The sequence below is a fragment of the Spinacia oleracea genome, chromosome 6 (assembly GCF_020520425.1).
Source record: "Spinacia oleracea cultivar Varoflay chromosome 6, BTI_SOV_V1, whole genome shotgun sequence".
Taxonomy (NCBI): Eukaryota; Viridiplantae; Streptophyta; class Magnoliopsida; order Caryophyllales; family Amaranthaceae; genus Spinacia; species Spinacia oleracea.
This window is the reverse complement of record NC_079492.1, coordinates 53,428,395-53,451,310: the sequence shown is the minus strand read 5'-3', so window position 1 is coordinate 53,451,310 and position 22,916 is coordinate 53,428,395. Positions and strand designations below refer to the sequence as shown.

The 22,916-nt window shown below is 32.6% G+C and overlaps 1 protein-coding gene across 1 annotated transcript; it reads left to right on the top strand.

Annotated features, from left to right (window-relative positions):
• Positions 1–15,662: 15,662 nt before the first annotated feature.
• LOC110792313 (uncharacterized) lies at positions 15,663–20,068 on the top strand. The gene is made up of 5 exons (XM_021997128.2): positions 15,663–15,849; positions 16,523–16,702; positions 17,555–17,653; positions 17,753–17,904; positions 19,476–20,068. Exons 2-5 carry the CDS (start codon positions 16,532–16,534, stop codon positions 19,861–19,863), a joined length of 810 nt encoding a protein of 269 aa, XP_021852820.1. The 5' UTR covers positions 15,663–15,849; positions 16,523–16,531; the 3' UTR covers positions 19,864–20,068.
• The last annotated feature ends 2,848 nt before the right edge of the window (positions 20,069–22,916 follow it).

Sequence of the window (22,916 nt, the reverse complement as noted above, 5' to 3'; positions counted from 1 at the left end):
TTTTCCTTATCGGGCCGTCCCTTAATACTTGACCTGTTTCTAAAAATGGAAATATTCTAACAATATTATATTATTTCTCACTCCACCCCTATTAACCCACCTACCCCCTACTCCATACAAAAAATAATTAAAAATTCAACCCCTACTCTTCCCCAACCCCACCTCTTAACCCACCTCCCACTAACTACATTAAAATAATACCCCACTATCAACTACTACCTATTAAATTAAATAAGTCAATTCAAATCCCTTAAACTCTGTGCCGGTCAAACCGAGTCGAGTATTCCGGGACGGAGGGAGTAATAGAATATGGATAAAGTAAGAGAAATGTTTAAAAAGGTGGGTAGGTGCAAGAAAAAAAATGAATAAAGTAAGAGAAAGTGAGTGGAAAATTGTAAATATTGTGGGGTAAGAAGTGTAAGGTAGTAAATTTTCCAAATAGAATAAAGCAAAGTGTAAAGAACATTATGAAACGGACTTAAACGAAAAGTGTAAAGATAATTTTGAAACGGAGTTAGTACTAAAAACTTGCTACAATGTACGTGCCTTGGATACATTCTAGTAGCTGCCACTTTGCTCAATAGGTCACCTAACCAAAGCTTCATCCTATTAATTATAAATAATAAACAAATTATTACTAGTACTATAATAAACTTCCAGCAACTTCTATAAACTTTAAGGTGTCATTAAGACCTTAAATAACCTCCTTTAACCCTAACTAAAATCCATGCGAAAAACCTTAGATTAAATATGGATTAACTTATAAAATCCATGCTTTAAGGCTTAATTAAAACCATAACTTCCAGTAACAATATTAAATCTAAAAATTACATTTATACTCTACAATTATAATATAAAATTCTCATAATTATAAATATGAAATTATAATTTAAATACCAAAACCTATTTAAACCCCATTTTTTAAAGAATTGTGCAAGAACAAAAAAAGAGGATAGGGGAGAGAATACACCTCACACACGACCGACGACAAGGAAACAATGGTACGGTGGGGCAACGGCGTCCGGTGAATGGGCGCGGAATGATGGAACCCGAGGAGTGACGAGTGGGAGAGAGGAGAAAGATAGTTTAGGGCTTTCCGATTTTTGTTCTTGACAAATTATGATTTAGGGTTTTAAAATTCTATGATCGTAAGGTTTATATAATTTTCCTAAAAAGAGAGCTTTAGAAAAATAAGAAACCTTTCTTTAAATTTTGAAAAGCCACAATTTCCCTTAATGAAAATTGCCATCATTTCTATTTTAAATTCCCATTCACTTTAATAAATCTCTTTCCATAAAAGGAAATATTAAACTCTTTTCTTTTCTAAAATACGTTAATACATATTAAATTCAATTAAATATTCCATTATAAATTATACTTCCTCCATTTTGTTTTATCATTGCACCATTTGATGTTTCATAATTGCTAACTGCTATACCCGGGTACAGCCAACTCTGGCTGTACCCCCCAAAAATGACGCGCTCATATTGTTTGTTCATTCTTGTCGACTGTTTGTTCTTTTTTATTGTACTGTTTGTTCATTCTTATTGTACTGTTTGTTCTTTCTTGTTGTACTGTTTGTTCATTTTTGTTGTACTGTTTGTTTCTTTCATGTTGTTTTTTAAATTTTCATAATTGTTGTATTTTTTGTTCTTTCTTCTAGAACTTTATGTTTTTTTTAATATTGTTTGTTCTTTCTTGTCTATTTGTTTGTTTATAATAATCATATGGTTAATGTTCATAATTAAACTCTTCATTAATCTTTTATTATTTCTTTTTGTATTGTTTGTTCTTTCTTGTTGTATTGTTTGTTCTTTCTTGTTGTTTTTTAAATTCATTCATCAAACTTATTGTTGTATTGTTTGTTCTTTCATGTTGGCTTTAAAATTCATCATAAAATTGTTCATAATTGTTGTATTGTTTGTGCTTTTTGTGGAATTTTATGTTCTTCTTTATATTGTTTGTTATTTTTTGTTATTTTTTGTTTATTTTTTTGTTCATAATAATTATCTGCTTTATTGTTTGTTCTTTCTTGTTGTATTGTGTGTTCTTTCATGTTGGCTTTAAAATTCATAATGAAATTGTTCACTTCATTGGTCTTTTATGTTTTTACAAACGCCTATATTGTTTATTTCACAATAAATAAATAAATGTTCATTTCCAAAATAGTAAATGTTCATTCCAAATAAATAAATAAATGTTCATTTCCGAAATAGTAAATGTTCATTTTTGTAGTTTATTCCCAAATAAATAAATAAATGTTCATTTCCAAAATAGTAAATGTTCATTCCAAATAAATAAATAAATGTTCATTTTCGAAATAGTAAATGTTCATTTTTGTACCAGTATTTGTTCTTTCTTGTTGTATTGTTTGTTTTTTCATGTTGGCTTTAAAATTCATCATAAAATTGTTCATAATTGTTGTATTGGTTGTTCTTTTTTCTGGAATTTTATGTTCTTTTTTATACTGTTTGTTCTTTTTTGTTGAATTATTTGTTCTTTCTTGTTTATTTGTTTGTTCACAATAAATATATGGTTAATGTTCATAATGAAATTGTTCACTTCATTGGTCTTTTATGTTTTTACAAGCGCCTATATTGTTTATTTCCAAATAAATAAATAAATGTTCATTTCCAAAATAGTAAATGTTCATTCCAAATAACTAAATAAATGTTCTTTTTCGAAATAGTAAATGTTCATTTTTGTAGTTTATTTCCAAATAAATAAATAAATGTTCATTTCCAAAATAGTAAATGTTCATTCCAAATAAATAAATAAATAAATGTTCATTTCCGAAATAGTAAATGTTCATTTTTGTACCAGTATTTGTTCTTTCTTGTTGTATTGTTTGTTTTTTCATGTTGGCTTTAAAATTCATCATAAAATTGTTCATAATTGTTGTATTGGTTGTTCTTTTTTCTGGAATTTTATGTTCTTTTTTATATTGTTTGTTCTTTTTTGTTGAATTATTTGTTCTTTCTTGTTTATTTGTTTGTTCACAATAAATATATGGTTAATGTTCATAATGAAATTATTCACTTCATTGGTCTTTTATGTTTTTACAAGCGCCTATATTGTTTATTTCCAAATAAATAAATAAATGTTCATTTCCAAAATAGTAAATGTTCATTCCAAATAACTAAATAAATGTTCTTTTTCGAAATAGTAAATGTTCATTTTTGTAGTTTATTTCCAAATAAATAAATAAATGTTCATTTCCAAAATAGTCAATGTTCATTCCAAATAAATAAATAAATGTTCATTTCCGAAATAGTAAATGTTCATTTTTGTACCAGTATATTAATGTTCATTTTAAACAACACAAAACGACATCGTTTTGGATGGGGGTACAGCCAGCTTTGGCTGTACCCGGGTATAGCCAAAAATTTGCGGATGTTTCATGCTTGCCAATGCAAAACTTTAACCATTAATATTTCTTATTATGCATTAACTAAAATTAAAAAAAAAAATTGATATTTTGAAAATATATATCGAGGCCAATTAACAAGATCTCACATGACTATATAATTAAATTACTTAAGTATAAATCACAAAAAAAAAATTGATAAAAGAGAGAGGGTGAATAGTGTAAAAATTGCAAATGGTGCAACAATAAAAAAACGGAGGAAGTATGATATAATTATCATATAAACACTTTTTAAAAGTCTTTATTAAAATTTAAATATATTAAAATAATAAAATACGGGGCATTACAACCCCTCTCCTCTGTCACGACCTATTATGTTGGGCCACTCCTCTGTCGCCATAGGTCCACCTCCACCACCCCTCCCTTCTTTATCACTCTCTCCTTCTTTCTCTTTATCTCTCTCTATCTCTCCTCCTTTATCTTTTTCTATCTTAGATCATGTACTTAATTAGTTGGTTGATTATTTTGATAACTGAGGTTGTTTTTTAGGTAGGTGGTATAATTTTCAAGTGCGCGCTTAGAATGGATTTTGGAGTGGTGTCGTGGGTTGGTATTAGGCGAAGTTATGGTTTGTTTTAGGTGGTTTGGAGGATGATTTCGGTGGTGGGATGAAGGTTTTGGAGGGGTTGGTGGGTTTATGATGGGGGGAGGGTGGTTTTGAGGAGGTTGGTAGACTTCTGTGGTGGTTGGATGGTTTCCGTGTGAATGAAATATGCCCTTGGTCCAAGTGTGCATTTAATGCAAAATCTAATAAATGCGTTTCAGTATTATTTAAGAAAGTTAATTATTCAGTGAGATCAAGTGATTTGAATGTCTAGCTAAAGGCCGCTTCAGTTCAAGTGGAATTAATATTATTAATGTCACGTCTTACTCTTGACTGAACCCGTAGGGTCACACAAATAGTACGTGAACGAAAACATGGTTCGATTGAAATATTATCGGAAATAGATATATATTACCACAATTGGAAATATTACCGGAAACGGAAATATTGTTCGAAATGAAAATATTGTCGGAAAGGGAAATATTGTCGGGATCGAAAATATTGCCGGAAATGGAAATATTGTTCGAATCGGAAATATTGTCGAAAATGAAAATATCGCCAGAATCGAAATATTGCCGGAAACGGAAATATTAATCGAGTCGGAAATATTACCGGGATCGGAAATCAGATCGGAAACACGAAGCTTGATCCATGAGCTGGAAGCACAGGCCGAAGGGCTGCGTGCAACACGGCCCATGGAAAGTGCAAAGGTCGGCAAAGCGCCAGCGCATGGGCCAGCCCAACGCCAGCTCCAGACTAGCCCACACGCGAAGCAAATCCAGCCCGCAAGGCAGGCCAGCGCTGCGGCAGTTGCTTGGGCCTGCGCTGTGCGTGGCAGCCCACTGTTTCTTAGGGCTAAGTCAACTTGCCAAGCAAGTTACTTGGGCCACAAGCAACCAGTTTTGGTTGAGATTAGGATTCTAATATTAGTTTCCTAATCTAACTAAAGTTGCTAGTTTCCTAGATCTACCCTGATTCTAAGTATCCTAATCGTAGTGGCTAGGGATTGTGGAAATTCTAGAATGTTCCGTATATTATAAATATGAGCATGGGGCGAATTATTTATGAACACTTTTTACATCACACAAGCCACACGTGTGAATCATAATTTAAGGGAGAATTGTGACTTTGTCTATCACTTAAAAGTGAGGTCCTGAAATCCTAAAAATCTTATACTGATATTCTAGTTGGTCGAATTTAAGGCAAATCTAAACGTGTTGTGGACTATCTATGGAGGGATGACATTTGAAGTCTTAACTTGTTCTTGTTCGGTTTGAGAGCATCTAGGGAAGGCACGTGTCACAGATTGTATGTATTCCTAAATTATGCTAATTGATTATGTGAATTTACTTGGATTCTGGCAATTATGGTTTTCCGCATGTCAAAAAGATTGTTCATAACCTAACACAATGGTGGTTGACTGGTTGAGTGACATTTCAGTGATGAATTCGTTGTTAAGGAAATTTTGGTTGGGCATCGCTAGTGGTTGGGCATGCTTGGGGAAATTCTGGACGGTGGGTTGAGCGGTGATGTGGTGGTGGTGTGGGGGTGGTGTGGTGTAGATGGTCAATATTGGTCAAAGTTGTGGTTAAGTTGGTTCGGTAAAGAGGAGCTTGGAGGTTAGGTTGATTCCTTGGGGGAGGGGGAAGGGAGGAGGGGAGGGGAGGGGGGAATCATTGAATAGAATATAGTTAGGGAATCCTTGTGGTAAAGGTAATAATTGAATTGACCTAACATAATCACAAGAAAGGAAATCATGGTAGTTGATTGGTTTTTCATTTCTCCAAACCCCAAAATAAATGCCCCCTAATAAAGTATAAATGTAACCATGTAAGATGTAACCATGTAAGATGTAACCTTTTAAAGTATTTATCTATTAATTTTTTTCATAATATAAAAGTTAACCAAAACATACATGTTAAAAGTTACCCGATGAGCAATAAATATTGTACACCGAGTGCGTGCAAGACCTTTTACACATTTAAACACATTATTAGTCACTATACTTGCAGGAAACATACATTCACAAACACATTAAAAAATAAAGATATAATTTTTAACGATCTAAAAAGGTCTTGACACATGTACAAAAATATCTAGCTCATGGAAAGATCGTATTATAAAACCAACACAATGGACGAAATTTTTTCTATCTTTTTAAAAAAAACCAAGCATTTCCGAATCAAATTAGAAGAGGTTAAACTATTTAAGCTCTGTTTTATTCAAAAAGAAATTTAATTTTGCAATAATGTCTCTTGAATTTTGCCATTTGTCTAATTAGCAAGATTTCTCATTTCAAATCAGGACGGATACACGCTATTATAGTATAGCGTGCACTTGGGTATCAACGCGAGGATGGTGCAGGGGTGTGCACGTAGATCTACGTGCACCTGCACCAAAACATTAAAACAAAACGCAAAAAAAACAAAAATAACGCAAAAACGAAAAAGAATGTAATAAACTAAACAGAAAGAACATAATAGACTAAACGAAAAGAACATTAACCAAAACCTAAAAAGAACACTAATGTTAAAAAACCAAATAAAATGTACAAAAATGAAAAGAATATATTCACTCTCCTGATAAACTATAAAAAGAACAACTACTTTTCAAAAAGAACATCATGTGAAAAATGCAACAGAAAAATAACAAAAAAAAGCAAGTATCAATAATATTATAAAAAAAAATTAAAAAACGGTAAAAATGTTAAAAAGAACCAAAAAAAATTAAAAAAAGAACAACAACTTTTTATAAAACACAAAGAAAAAAATCAAAAGAAAAAAAAAAAAAAACAAACAAAAACTCAATTTTTTTTAAAAAACAACGAAAAAAGGAAAAAAGAACAAAACACATGAAAAAGAACAACATCTACTTTTTCCTTATCAAACAAAAGAACAAAATGAAAGGGATGAAAAGAACAACCGATCTATGTTCTTTTATTAGTTGTATTTGTTCTTTTCAAACCATTTAGTGTTCTAATTAAAAAGATGAAAACGACGATATTTGGATGCACTTAAAACTAGAACTAGAGGTATTTTTGTTTTTATCCCACGCATCATATCTATGTTCTTTTATTAAGTGTTATTTGTTCTATTCAAACGATTTTATGTTCTAATTAAAAAGACGAAATGACGATTTTTTGATGCACTAAAAACTAAATCTATATTTTTTAAAGTATTTTTGTTCTTTCGCCACGAATCAGACTATGTTCTTTTATAAGTGTTATTTGTTCTTTTCAAACCTTTATATGTTGTAATTAAAATGAAACGACAAAATTTTGAAGAACTTTAAACCGGATCTATGGCATTTTTAATTTATTACTATTCTTTTCCTATGCTTTATGTGTTCTTATTAAGAAAAGAAGACGAGACCGAAGTTGTTGAACTTAAAACCAGATCTACAATGTTGATATGTTCATTTACAAGTGCGGTTTGTTCTTTTAATAAATTGTGTTTTAATGGTTTTGGACTTAAAAACATAAATCTGTTCCTTTTAAAATCTTTTTTGTTCTTTTAATAAAAAAGTACAATAATTGTGTTACAAGTTAAAATAATATCTATGTTCTTTTTAAAGTTGTTTTTATACTATTAGTATATTTTTTTATTTTTTTAAATTCAAAATTTGTTTTAATTTTATAAAAATAATCATTAGCTGTATAAAAAAAACTCTCTAAAAATTTAAAAGAACAATATATTTGATAGAAAAGAAAAAACTATGTTGATTTAAAAGAACAAACTATGTTTATGACACAGTAAAAGTAAAGTTATGAATGAACATTACAATTTGAAAAGAACATTCGAGGAAAGAACAAGGAAGCGTACCTTAAACACTTGATCAACATTTAACAAGAGCATCAATATCTTTTAATAAATCTTCAAAAACTGATCTAAATCCTCTGAAAATATCATGCTCTCATGTGATTCTCTTGCTCCTAAAACTAGCCAAATTGAACTAGTATTTTTCTTAATTCACTCATTTTCAACTAAGGAGAAGCATTCAGAAGGAATTTTAGAGAGAGAATAAGGGAAAAAAATGCATTTTTTACTCTTTCACTCACTATCTCACTCTTTCTCTCTCAAAAATCTCTCTTATGTTGAGAGAATATAAATCCTCTCCTCTTTCTCTCTCTAAAATGTATTTCTAAAATTCTAAAATGACTAATGTATCTCTCTCTAATATATATTGTATTGTGGATGCCCATTATACCCCTGACATCTGTATCCTATATAATGTATGTATGTGTCATATTATATGAATGTGGAATAAGATCAATAACCGCTTGTTTCTTCCTTCCTCTCTCTCCCTTTCTCCCTAATTTCATAACACGTTATCAGCACCATTGTTCTATGCAATAGATTAGAGTTAGATCTCAAAAACAATCAAAAGTTATTTTTCTTCATAACCAGCGAAAGAAAACAATGGGGACGAAAAAAAAAAAAGAGTTCTCGAAGGACCATCATCAATGTAAGTTTAATTATTTGATTATTTAAATTTTGGTATTCCAAGATTATAAGTGTCTGCCATAATTTATGCTTGTTGTTCAACCAATTTTTAGAGTCAATTTTATTTATGATAGCCATATACGAACAATTTTGGGTATTATTAATTAGCAAACTAACTACAACGTATTTGAGATCTTGATTCGTCAATGTTTGGTAATAATACCTGAATACATAACAACGTTAATCTAAGGAATTTTATGTACAACTGTTTTTTTGTATTATTATCTTTCATGATTTGCATCTTTTATTAAAAAAAAATGGACTTTCTGATCTTTTGATGCGCATAGGTTCGATCATATCACACCAATTTAGAAATTGGTTTCCTGATTGATCATAATTATTACTATTGATCACAAGTATGTTTTAATTAATTAATTTGTTTGTTTTATTATTATTTGTCGATCTTCAATGACAATAACTGTCACCAAAGCATAATCCCCCCTTTATGCTTATCTTCATAAGAACACTAGTTTAATTGTGAAAATGATTTTGGCGTCATGCCTGGTTGATGAAATTAATATGCATATGTTCGTGTACATAACTTAGTATGAATACATGGGATGAATGTGTAATATGTTTGCGTAAATACTTCGTAGATTCGTAGGATACTTGTGAATAATTACGTTTCGTTAGGAATATATTCACTAGCTAAGCCCTAATTGTGCAATATTCTCTTTTAAATATGAATATCGGACAATTTTGAATTTACGGCCTTGATATTGCTGGAAAAAAAAATTATTTGTCATGGGTGTTAGATGGTGAAATGCACCTAGATGCCAAGGATAAGTGGTGATACAATCAATGAAGTAAATAAATCAACAAGTCAAAACAAGGCAAAGTCTTGACATTTCTTCGTCATCCTTTCCATTAAGGTCTTAAGATGAGTAGTTGGCCATAAAATATCCACAAGTCCTTTAAAATAATCTAAAGGAAATGCATGTATGACCACCAGAAAACTGTGATATTACACCCAAAACTTGTTATGGTTGGTTACATTTAAGACTATCAGACTTTAAGTTTGTAAGTGAATATAACTCAGGTATGTTTAAAATTATTTCTCAACTGAAATTATATGGAGAGAAAATTATTGATGAAGATATGATAGAAAAAAAAACATACTCCACTAGTCCACTTTTCATGCAAACAATGTTGTCCTGCAGACACGGTATCGAGAAATACGTTTTAAGAAATATTCGAAATTGATATCATGTCTTCTTGTGGCTGAGAAAAATAATGAGTTGTTGATTAAAAATCATGAACGTCCTACTGGCTCCACTCCATTCCCTGAAGCGAATGTGACATCCCACATTGGGAAAGTATCAAAGAATAAAAGACCATGCCAACAACAATGGTCGTGGTTGTAGCCAATGACGAGGTCGTGGGCGTGGACGTGATTTTGGTGGATATGGTAGAGACCGTGGAGGTTATTACAAGAGCTCACATTCCCACCAGAAGTGGGACCTCAAAGATGGTAAAGGTGAGACAGGAAAAGTGACAATGTGACTAGTGTTTATTATCCTTGTGGAGGAAAAGGTCATTGATCACGCGTATACCGCACACCAATTGTTGATCGATCTTTATCAACATTCATTGAAGAATAAAGGAAATTATGGTGATACAACTCAATTAGGAGTTGCATATTTCTTTACTTCCCCCGAAGGGAATAATTAAGCTTTTAATATGTTGTGTTGGATTAGATATAATGACATTATGTGTTTATGTTGTGAATTTTTTTGATTGTACTAAGACTTTGTGTTTTGTATGCTTAATAAGACAGTGTATTATTTTGGTGGTTTCTATTATGACAATTTTATTTATGAATTTGGAGAAATTGATTTAGGATAACTATTTGAACATGGTTGATTGCTTGATCACCTCCCATGGGGGAAATAACTAGTCATTATGTTATAAAAAAATTGTCTCTCATATATAATGACAATAGATTATGAAGAGATATGATTAGTGGGTAGGTAAAATTGCTCCCACAATAGTTAAGAATATAATATATGCAAGGATCAGGGGAAGATAGCTTTTAAGTTTACAAAATAGTGGCATATGGACGGATTAAAATGATACATGGATGTTAAATGTGGTACATGTTTTTGTTTATAAATAATGGACTCTTTTTATGAACACGAGTATGAGTTTTTGATATTGATATCATCCTGAAGATGAAGAAAAATGATCATGTTTATTGAAATTGATATGTACCACAATTACAATGAATACTCCAGAAGAGTATAAGCTATTTTTCCATAAGTTTTGTTAGATTGTCTTGCTATTACAAATGAGACACCAGTTTGTGTCGTTATATCACATCACAATATGTTCAAATTATAGTATTTTATAATTACCGTGATCACTTAGGGAAGATAACCAGCAGCTATCGAATGAAATATTTTATATGATATTATATACGTACGATGTGATAATTCAGGCCATCCGGGTTTAAGAACACCCGTCATGAGAATTTGAAAAATCTTGTCAAATAAAAATTTATGTGCTGACATTCCCTCATATGTTGTATATATATTCAAAGGCAAGACATAATGATGAGGTTGATTTGTATTTCAATTGAATAGTTATAATGAATCGATTGAGAAAATAAATACAAGAGATATTAATAGCTTTGAAAATTTTCATAATGATAGGTGATATGAAGTTCACCATGATAGTAAGTGACCCGAAGTTCACCATAATGATAGTAGGTGACTTGAAGATCACCAAGAAGTTTACAAATATTTTATGATTGATTTAAATATCATAAATATCTTGATTGGGGCAATCATACGTCAGCACGAAATGAGAAAATATGAAGAAAAAAAAAATACAATTGCACAATGTATCTACTCCCCATGATCAATGTTAATCTCCAGAAGAGAAAGAAAGTATGAAACATTTATTAAAATACACGCTGAAAAGTGTATTATTAGTTGGTGAAAGATTTTATGCCCCATAACATATTGAAAATATTATCCCAACTTAGGGGGAGACGAGCAAGAATAAGTTGGCAAAATTGAAAGATAATAAATTGATCCCCATATGAGTAAGTGTACATGCCAGCTTTATGTCCTCAAATTATGTTTGGACATAAATATCTATGACTTGATTGTGTTAAATTGTTACATGTTCAAAGGCATAAAGGTGTATGATAGTCATAATGCTCGATGTTAAATATAGTAAGTGTTGAAAAATATATATCTTGCCAATATTTATTTAAATCTCTGCACCTGGAGTGTAGATTATATATACGGTTCAACACAATGATGAAATATACATTTATTTATATCAAAAGGGCAAGATAATGCAGTTGATGATATTATTGAAAAGAAAGAAAACACTAATATATAGTGTATGAAATACCCTTGAAGTGGTATAGATAGATATCTGAACTATAATAGATGGTTTGTGAGAAAAGATGAATGGTACCTATTAAATAAGTATTCAGATATCATTGATGAATAGCATGCAAAGTATATGCTGAAGAATATTAATGATACCGGTAGATGATGGAACAGAAATATAATGCATATGCGATAAATAATGGATTTTGAATAAGGGATCGTCAATCCATGTCTATTTCGATGTAGACATCATTATAATGATCAAATGAGCTCATGGACCCGAAGTCTAACAAGTTATGGATTTGAAATATCCACGCTATACAGTGTTTTGCATTTGAGTCTTGCATTCATATACATGTGTAGTTAATAGGTAAATGCATCATTTATCATACATTTATTTTGTTTTATGTTTTGTCATGGTATGATTTTTATATCCAGTTATAATTTTATATTACATGTTTCAAAACTATTATTATGTCGTATATGAATATGCATCAAAAGAATGGTAAGATGGATTTTCAACTTTATGAATATTATAATAAGAGGAGTTTCTTACTCCAATGGGCGAAGAGTTGCGAAAGAAGTATATATATAATGTTGATTTAATAACATGTTATGAATCATGCAAATAGGAAAAGTTCCTGAAGAACTTATACATGATGTTATTAAACATCTATCCCTTTAAGTTTTACATATGAAAGTCATAACATTGATCAAATATTATCTAAACTCTTGAAGAGTGTTTTTGAACTGCCGTCTCAACCAGTAGTTTGAGTACTTGAGTTATGAAATATACATGAAAGAATTCTTGTACTAATATGAGTTAATTCATAACATAAGATAAGAGTATGTAATTTCCTTACAACGAGTTTTATTTCATGGTCCAGGAGACCCATAAATAACAGTATCAGCTATATTATACCTACTAGTTGGATGATGATATTGTTAACTATCATGTATTGGCATGAAAGTATGACTAAAGAAATTTTGGTCAAGATTATTGATTACTACTACTTATGACCTCCAGAAGAAGGTTTATATTTGTCCAATATGAAAGGATGCATTTGTAACATTATGTACAAGAATATATTTATTTCAGGTATTATTTTCAAAAGTCTGGTGATATAAATACTCACCTAGTGCATACAAGTGAACGTTTAAAATTCAACTCAAGTTGTGGAGAATCAACTTTCAAAGAGCTTTATGTTGCTACATTTGGAAAGTTATCAACAGTATTAGATTAATTGAACTAGAAGATCTCAAGTGATGTATTCATCAGGGGGAGAAAATACGCGTTGCACTCTTTTTCCCTTAACCGTGGTTTTGTCCCATTGGGTTTTTCTGGTAAGGTTTTTAACGAGGCAACATCCCAAGCGTATTATGATGAGTGTTGTACTATTTTCCTTCACTAGGTTTTTATCCCACGGGGTTTTCCTAGCAAGGTTTTTAATGAGACATCATCTCATGTACATTATAGAGCTATTGTATTGTTTTAGATAATGGACATCCAAGGGGGAGTGTTATAAATATATTGTATTGTGGATGCCCATTATACCCCTGACATCTGTATCCTATATAATGTATGTATGTGTCATATTATATGAATGTGGAATAAGATCAATAACCGCTTGTTTCTCCCTTCCTCTCTCTCCTTTTCTCCCTAATTTCATAACAATATATATATATAGTTGCTAAAAATTAGAAAATGAAAAAATAGGAATTAGAATAAAAGAAGAACAAAGAAGGAGAAATGAAAAATTCTTAAAGAGTGCATAATGAGAACTGTGCACGTGTTTTTATTTTGTTCTTTTAACAGAATTATAAAATAGAACAAATGAAAAGACTAAAAGAACAAATAGAGAGATTAAAATAACAAGTCAAGTACCTTGTCCCACAATAACATATGATTCTAAATCATCATTAGCATCATTCTGTTATGAATTATCGAGCACATTATTCATAATATCTGAAAAAATAATAAGTTAACATGTATAATAACAAGAAAAAAAACACAATCAAAAGAACAAAGGAATAATAAAAAGTAACACGAAAAATAGCACAATAAAATAAAAAGAACAAATTATAAAACGCAAATGAAATTGAAAATAATAAAAAAGAAGAACACAATAAAATAAAAGAAAAAATTATGAAACGCAAATGGTCTATTTTTCTACTATAATGAAATTGTTCTTTTAATACGAGCATATGTTCTTTAAATACGTCAAACTGTTCTTTTCTGGAAAATAAATCGTAATTACATAATCAAAATCTTCAAAGTCAACGATTTCAACGAAATCAGCGTGTTATTACATAATTTGATTCATTAAAATCATCAAAATCATCCAAACACGATAATTAAAAAATCAAAATCACCAAAATTGTTAAAATCATCAAAAACTCGTACAAAATCAGAATCATCAAAACATACAATTTATTATTACAAAATTGAAAAATTACCTCCCAAAATCTGATTATCAGGTGCATAATTCATATTTGAAGAAGAAGAATCAATATAATTTGATGTTGAAGCAGAAAATCAACGAAATTTTGGGAATATTCATTACTTTCTCTCTCTAAAAAGCATTTTAGAAAATCTATTTCACACTTTCTCTCTCATTTTCACAGTTTGAATTTAAAACATAAAATTCAGAAGAATACATATCGCAAGAATCACATAGAATCAAATAAAAACGCGAAAAATATAACTGGAAAGAATAGAGCATTTAATGTTCTTTTGTTCAAGGGAATTGTTCTTTTTTTCTCAGGATTTAATGAAAATGCGCGTTTTGTGTTTAATGTTGATCGTTTTGATCCCGGTGCAACTAAAGCTACGTGCACACGCCTGCACCATCAAAATTGCGCTTGGGTATATGTTAGAACGAGTGTAGTGTAGAGCTGTCAAAACGGTTACTCGAGTCGGGTTCGGGTCTGATCATCTCGAGTCTCGGGTCATGATTAGGTCGGGTCGTGTCGGGTCAGTTATCACCCAGGTGCAAGTCGGGTTAGGGACGGGTTTGGTCAGGTTGATTATTTGTCGGGTCATGTCGGGTTATTTTTCATTTTGGTATAGGTCGGGTTCGGTCGGGTTTGGTCGGGTCATTTTCTAGTCGGGTACAATTTTGGGTTCGGGCCTTAACGACTCGGGTTTGAGTCAGACTTGTAGCAGCCAAGTTCGGATCGGATAATTATTGGGTCGGTTAAAATTCAGGCCGAGTTCCCTATCGGACATGAGTTAAGACCGAATCTGATAAGTGATAACTATCAGGTCTAGACAAGTTTTAACCTTTAGTTAACTTTTATAAATTTGGTTAAATTTGGTTTAACGTTTTTCACTTGATCTAGAATAAAGAATTGTAAAAAATAATATTAACTTGATTTAAGTTATTATTTAGTTAGGTCGTCAATGACAAATCGGGTTGTCAACAGGTCGCGTAAAGTCAGGTAACTCGTTGTCACGAGTTGGGTCAATAACATGTTTCATTGGGTTATAATCGATTGCAGGTTGTCATCGGGGCGGGTGTTGAATCGGGTTCGGATCATTTTTCGGTCGGGTCAGTTGACTCAGTTCTGTTACCGGTTATGTTTCGGTCGGGTGTCATGTTCGGGTCCGGATCATGCATTAACGAGTCGAAATCAGTCTTCGGTTTTAACGGGTTGGATACGGTCGGGTTACGGGTTTTCTATTTTAAATACATTTCGGGTCTCGGGTCGAGTCCGAATCTTTAAAATTACAACTCGGTTCAGGTCGGTTTCTCGGGTCGGGTCAGCTTTTGACAGCCCTAGTGTAATGCACCTGGGTGTATGTTAGAGGGTTAGATGGACCGACCGTATGACCGTGTAATAGAAATTTAACATAAGCAATGCCAAGGAGCTTTGATTTCTCTCCAGTCTTTCCCATCTGAACAGGGACTCCTTTCTCCTTCCTCATTCCCCCAAATCGAGAATTTCAAGATCAAATCAAGATTATTGAGAACTGAAGAATTTCGGGGCATATTCAAGCTTTTCCTGAAAATCGAATTCCAAAATCATTAGGTAAATCAATGCTTGTCTTATTTTCTTTCACTGCTCAACTCTTTCGAATTCAGATTCATTTCTAAAAATTTGAAGATTTAGGGGTTCATTTGAATCTCTTTGAATTTTGAGATTGCATATACACATTGCATTCTTTTAATTTCATTCACATTGCAATGGATTTTTAGGGTTTTGAAGGTCAATTTAATTGTTGCAGACATTTGGGCTTAATCGTAAAGGATTTGATAGTCTTAGTCGATCAAATTATTCAAATGTATTTAGGGTTCTTCAAGATCAGTTACCGGTCTCAACATTAATCTGGGTGGGTGGTATTAGTTGGTTGATCATAGATTCAACGGTGTTATACTCTCAACATTTCTTGATGTCGTTCGAAGTTAGGCGCAGTTGCTCGCTAGATTAGACTAAGGATTTGTTAGTTTTTTCCTTGATATTGGTATCTTATATAAGTATTAGTATGATGAAATTTTGAAGGGTCATGGTATAGGATAAGAGCAGTTTGTTAATTGGTTAGGTATTACCGTATTAAGGGAGGGAGGAATTTTGGTTTTGGTTTGGTTTTACTTTTTTGTAATCCTGTAAGGAGTTAGCTGTAATGTATAGAACTTGTTGCTTGCGATTCTGGAAGTGTTACTTTTTGATGATTTTGGGGTAAATGTTTTATTTTTTTTTCCAGATAACCAACATGTATAATAACGTCGGAGCTCAACCTGGGGGACAACAGCCGCCTTTTCCTCCCCAAGCTAATCCATTTGGGAACACATTCTCAGGGGCTGGTTCTGGGTTGCTTCGCAGTGGATTGAGTGCATATGGAGAGAAAATATTTGGTTCGAGCTCAGAGTATGTGCAAAGTAACGTAAGTGCTAATGTTCTGGCACTTTAAAGATATGATCGATATATATTTACCAATCTGTATTAGATTCCTGCTGCTAGTGTATATGATGTATTGAGTTTCTTGAACTTGGCTAAACTCCATGGCTACAGAATCGTCACTTCGCTTCATGATGTGGTTTAGTAAATATTACTTGTTCCTGACGTTGTTGTTGACTTGTTGAAAAAACTTGACACGTATGCAAATTTTAGTAATAATTTTGCTGGTTATTGAGGTATGCAAGTGAAAAGCATTCATCATTTAGAGAAGTGTACTTATTGTGAGATTGCTTGTCAATCATTCAATTTAAGTACGAGCTCCTTTGACATCCCAAACTCTATACTTGAACCCCTCCAAGCCAACCTCAGCTACACTAAAGGGTATGCATTTCGACGTAGAATGCACTACAACTGTTACAATTTAGAATTTTAGAGCAGTGAAAGTGAAACCAATAACAATGGTCAATAAAAGAACGTAATAAATGTTATACATTGGATTAGTTCTGGGTAAGAAGACATAAACATACTCTAGGGCGGGCTTAGATCAAGTTCTTTTATACTTACTGGGTGTTTCCTTGAAATGTTATTAAGGTGGCTGTTGAAGTATTGACTTATTTTGAGTAATAACTTTTTGTTGGTGAATGGCGAGGCACCCTGCTGTCCTTACCTTTTACAGATTTATCAGCTATCATATTACTTTATTTTCCTCCCACATGTGCTGCCTAATCACTAATATTTTACAATGCCATTAGTTGGAGAAATATTTTTCATTTTGGTTATTCACTTGTTTATGGCAAGAATTTTCATTTTGAATTTCTGTGGTAATAAAATCTGACAGATAAGTAGGTATTTTGCTGACCCGCAATATTATTTCCAAGTGAATGATGACTACGTGAGGAACAAGTTGAAGGTTGTACTGCTTCCTTTTATGCACCGGGTAATCTTTTCATACCATGTCTTGTTGTATCCAAAAGCTATCTGTATATTACAGTAACGACGCACATATTCTGTTTCTCATGATGTCTTTTTGATATAGGGGCACTGGACGAGGATAACAGAACCTATGGCTGGAAAAATCTCATACAAACCTCCAATTTATGACATCAATGCACCAGATCTTTACATTCCAATGATGGCATTTCTTTCCTACGTTATGCTTGCTGGACTTTCCCTGGGCCTGAATGGAAAGTAAGTATTTTGCTTACTTGAGCTTGTCTTGGATCAAAAGTTCATTTGTCTATTTTAGGTTTTTGACTCTCTCTGGATATAATATAAAGTATAATTGTCTGTAGTCCATTATCATTATCATGTAAGAAGGGGATATTAGTGGATTCTGTGAAGCGTGAGCTGTATGTGGTGTGGTCTGGTTCTATGTCCTGTGTATGGAGCCGGACATCATTCCTGCCAATAAAGAATCATTGGTTTTGCTTAGTGTATTAGCTTTCATTTGATACTTCTTTAAGCACCTTGAGATGGTCAATGTATATCTATATAGCAGTTGGAAAGCTTGGAAGCATGTATTGAGTATTTCTTTTATGACCTCTTGTTCAGACTTCAGAAAACTTCTGGAAGTTTGCACTTTAGTCAGTAGATTAATATGGTTTGACCTCAAGGTTGTATATGTATATAGCACTTGGAAGTTGGAACACTTGGAAGCATGTATTGAGCATTTCTTTTATGACTTCTTATTCAGAAAACTTCTGGAAGTTTGTACTTTAGTCAGTAGTTTGGTATTGTTTGACCTCAAGGTTGTATATCTACATAGCACTTGGAAGTTGGAACACTTGAAAGCATGGGTTGAGTATTTCTTTTATGAATCTTGTTCAGATTTCTGGAAGCTTGCACTTTAGTCAGTAGATTGATATTGTTTGGCCTCAAGGTTTTATGACTTAACCTGGCAAGTGCAACTATACCAATTAGGTTATTTGTGACTGGTTGTATTACCAGGTTGGTGAAGGAGCCGGTGAAATTATACTGAACATTTGACTAAACAAGATGTAACTTAACTTTGGAGTCAGGAGGTATCTTCCAAATGTGAGACTAGTTTCCTTATGTACTTTGTGAAGATGGCTTCCCTGTATCATGACTGCAACGTAGGCCTCTTGTTTAGTTTATGTCATCTTAATAATGCTTTTCAACGGATAAACTTGTTTTGTTTGGTGTTTCTTATATGTAGAAAGCTTTTATCCAGACTTGTGTTTTATTTGCAGAAGAATTGATTAACTCGATCTGATTTTGGCCTTTAATAAGATTGAGTGCCTTTGTATCACTGCCAGCTTACGATAGTTAAAATGGTTGGTACTGACTAAATGTCGCTGAGGAATGCATTTCTAGTCCAAAACCCCAATACCCAGCCCTTGTAGAGTAAATAAAGATGAAACTATCTTTATCCTTGACAACTTAGTGGCAATGATACATGAGGTTTTGAAGTCATGGTCTCTAGTTAGGGCATAAGATGGATTTGTTTGTTTTTTCCTTGATCTGCTCCTCTAGTTCAGTTTTTGAAAGGCAGTAATTCTTCTGTGCTTTCTGATGCTTAAATATCTGATTTTAAAGTTTATGGCACCCCTGGGATCTTATGCTTCAGTATTTTATAAGTTCTTCCTGTGATCAAGTTTGTGTATATTATGCTTCAGTAGTTTATGGCACCCCTTGAGCTTCCAGTTTGTTTTCTATTTTCTTCTTTAAAATTGGTTCTGTTTTATTGTTTCTGATTCTCATCTTACTCTGAACTTCATTTTTTTTTTCAAATCTTCCAGGTTTAACCCAGAGACCGTAAACTGGCTGCTCATGAAAGGATTGGTGGGCTGGTTTTTTCAGGTTTTACTGCTCAAGGTGCCATTAATGTTACTCAGCAGTGGGGAAACACCATTCTTGGATCTTATCGCTTACGCTGGGTATGCATTTACGGGCATCTCTTTGGCTCTCCTGGGAAAACTATTGTTGAGACACTCTTATTATCCCGTGTTACTCTTGACCTGCCTTAGCATGGGAATTTTTCTGGTGAAGACGATGAAGAGAGTTTTGTATGCAGAGGTGAGGAGCTATGACTCAGGCAAACATCATGTGCTCTTGCTTTTGATCGCATTGGCTCAATTTCCACTCTTCTTGTGGCTTGGGAATATTACTGTAAACTGGCTGTTTTAGCCCCAAATATTTATTTGCTTGTTGTATAGCTCTAGGTAATACTGACTCCCTTTGTTAAGGATTTTTGTTGTTTATGTGGTGCATACTTGAAGACTACGTTGTTGGGATCATAATATTTCGCTCAACCGGATAAAATAGGAGTGCTCATTGTCTATAGGATTAAACTGTAGCCTTTATTGTTGTTATAATTGATAGGTTTTGGTAATTCAGGACTAGTTTTAGTTTTCATATGCAGTTGGCTTTCGGGTGATTCGTGCCGAAAGACCCTTTGATTGCAATTGATGCCTTTTTAGATGATATCACTACAGGCTCTATTGATTTATTGTACCAGATACATGAGGAATGTGTTCATTGTTGTTTGCCACTTCCAAGTTCAGAGGTAGACTCTGCTTTAATGAGTACTTTGTTGATTTTATTAAAAAGTATCATGCGAAGTTAATACTAATACGAAGTATATTTTTAGTAGTTTGATCTATATATATATATATAGGACCAGGTTCTGGTGAGAACCTCATTTAAAATGAGAACCTATAGAAACCGTTAGATCTAGATCAAACATACGGACGAGATTCGATATCGCATCTCACCCTCCCTGTTGCTCCAACGAAATCAAATCGCAGACATCTCTCTCTACTTCCAAAATAATAGCGCGTTTCTCTCTCTACTTCCAAAATACTCTACACTCTTCGATTTTCGAAAAACTGGATATATCTTCAACGTAAAGCTGCAATTACACTCGAATTTCGGAGTTCGTTAATTAATTTCAGCAATTCGATGTATGCTTAAGCAAAATGCAGAGGTATTACTCACGATTTCTCAAGTTTTGTGGTATTTTTTTTTTTGCTAAATTAGGTCTAAATTCAACAACAGACGTTGCAAGTGATTTTTTATGTTTTTTTTTGCGTAATTATTACTTTTTTTTTTTTTTTGGTGAAATTTGGATTTCCTATTTGTGCGAAACTCCAGAGATCTTGTGAACGAATTTTGAATGAATTCTTAGGAATATTATCGCATTTGAATTTTGTGTGATATTTTAGCATTAATTGTTAGTGTTTTTGCTACTAATTGTGTGCGAATCTTCAGATAGTTTGTGACGAATTTGTTCAAATTTCTGCGGATCTTAGATATTCTAATTTCTGGACTAAATTATTTGAATTTGGAGAAAAATAGCAAATTGATTTTTAGCTCAAAGCCTAGCAAATTACTTAATTCATTGATTCTATGATGCTCAGCTTATGTTTTAGAGATTGAAGGAAATATTGAATTAAATGATCCAAAAGTAAAACAAAAACTGAAAAATGGAAATAGAAATGATTCAAAAGTAAAAAAATTATCGACAGGTTCTGGTTGGTGAGAACTGTAGTCTGTAGGTGACTTGAAGCAAGTTGATCAGGTCGAATTTGTGCTATTAGTTTCGATTTCAGTCAAGCTGCTTGTTGGTTGTTGACCTGGTTGTGCATAGTCTGTTGTTGGTCTGCAATGGTTGCAGAGCTGTTGTAGCTTGCTATTTTGTTTTGCAGGGGTCTGCGTCATGTTTGGATAGAATTTTGTTGTTGGTATGGGTGGTCTGCTTTCAGTGTTGAGTTGTGTTCCTGCTGGGCAGCTGATATGGTCTTTATAACCGTTGTCCACAATGATATGTGCGTGTGTGTGTGTGTATGTGATTGTGTGTTTTATTGCTATGACAGTCGTCTGTGTTTTAGTTGGGGTTGGTGTTTAATTTTTCTGCAGTTGTGTGTGTTATTGCTAGAATCCTCAATGCACATCTGCTTCCAAGTTTGTTGGTATACCTAAACTTAGTCGCCAGAGATTCGAATTTCAGGGCGTTGAGATTTTGTTTATGAGATTTACTTTTAAATTAGCTTCATTTACTTTTCTTAGGTATTTATCTACTTTTGGAAATGTGATGCAACTTGAGATTTTGGTTTATTAGAATTACTTTAAATCAGTAAATCAATTAGACTATTAAGTATTGAAGAGAAAATCTGGCCAAAAGTATGATGTTTGGATTCTTGGTGTCAAAAGTAAACTACCTCTTTATAAAAGTAAATTACACCTCTCTAAAAGTAAATCTAAATCTTAAGAAAATTTGATGAGTTCAATTTCGTTGTAAGGTTCCATTAGTATATGCAAACGTAGGTGAATTCTTGATTAGTATCACAGACTTCCCTACACAACAAGAGTAGGCCAGTAATCCTATGCAAACATCTCAATAGTGCATTCTGGCTATTCGAACTCACCTCTGACTGACTGCTAGAAGTCCGAGACCGAACTTTCAGCTTATTGTTTCGAGTTAACCCTGACAACCTTTTGATAATCAGTAAGCTCTTCGTCATGGCTATGTTGTTGTTCCAACTGTTGGAACTTTCCACTTGTTGATCTTGTTGAGAAGTTATCACTCTCCTGATCTATTATGCCACTGCTGATGTTCTTATCAGCAATAAAGACAACGATCTCTCCATCCTCTGCCTTCTTCACAACAGTCTACGAAACATATTAGGATTTCCCCACAAGAGTCTTGTCTTTCCAGTAGTTTATGTCATCAATGAATTAATTGACTTTTATATTAGTTCCATTTACTTTTCGGAGTTACTTATTTACTTTTGAAAATGTGATGCAACTTGAGATTCTGTTGTTTATGAGGTTTACTTTTAAATTAGTTTCATTTACTTTTCTTAGTTATTTATCTACTTTTGAAAATGCGATGCAACTTGAGGTGTTTTGTAAAAACCTATTAGCTCAACTGGTAGAGCACTATGCAGTTGCATAGGGGATGTAGGTTCAATTCCTACACAGGTTAACTCAAAAGTAAATACAAGAAACTAAAAACTAAATCAAAATACCTCAAAAGTAAATCATAATAACTAAAAAGTAAATCAAACTAACTAAAAAGTAAATCAAAATGGTTAGATGCGGCAATTGCTATTGATTGAGCAAAGAAACTCCAAGTCATTAACTTTCATCATCAATCTACAAACTGATCCAAATTATAAGAAACAAGTATATGCTCGGAGGTCAAAGTAAAGGTTTTTGGATTAAAAGTAAGTAAAACA

Excerpts from the sequence above, each read along its gene's own strand:
- LOC110792313 (XM_021997128.2), top strand. The coding sequence starts at position 16,532 with ATGTATAATAACGTCGGAGCTCAACCTGGGGGACAACAGCCGCCTTTT. Across the intron at positions 16,703-17,554 it reads CAGAGTATGTGCAAAGTAAC|ATAAGTAGGTATTTTGCTGA; the intron begins GTAAGTGCTAAT and ends AAAATCTGACAG. Across the intron at positions 17,654-17,752 it reads TGCTTCCTTTTATGCACCGG|GGGCACTGGACGAGGATAAC; the intron begins GTAATCTTTTCA and ends TTTTTGATATAG.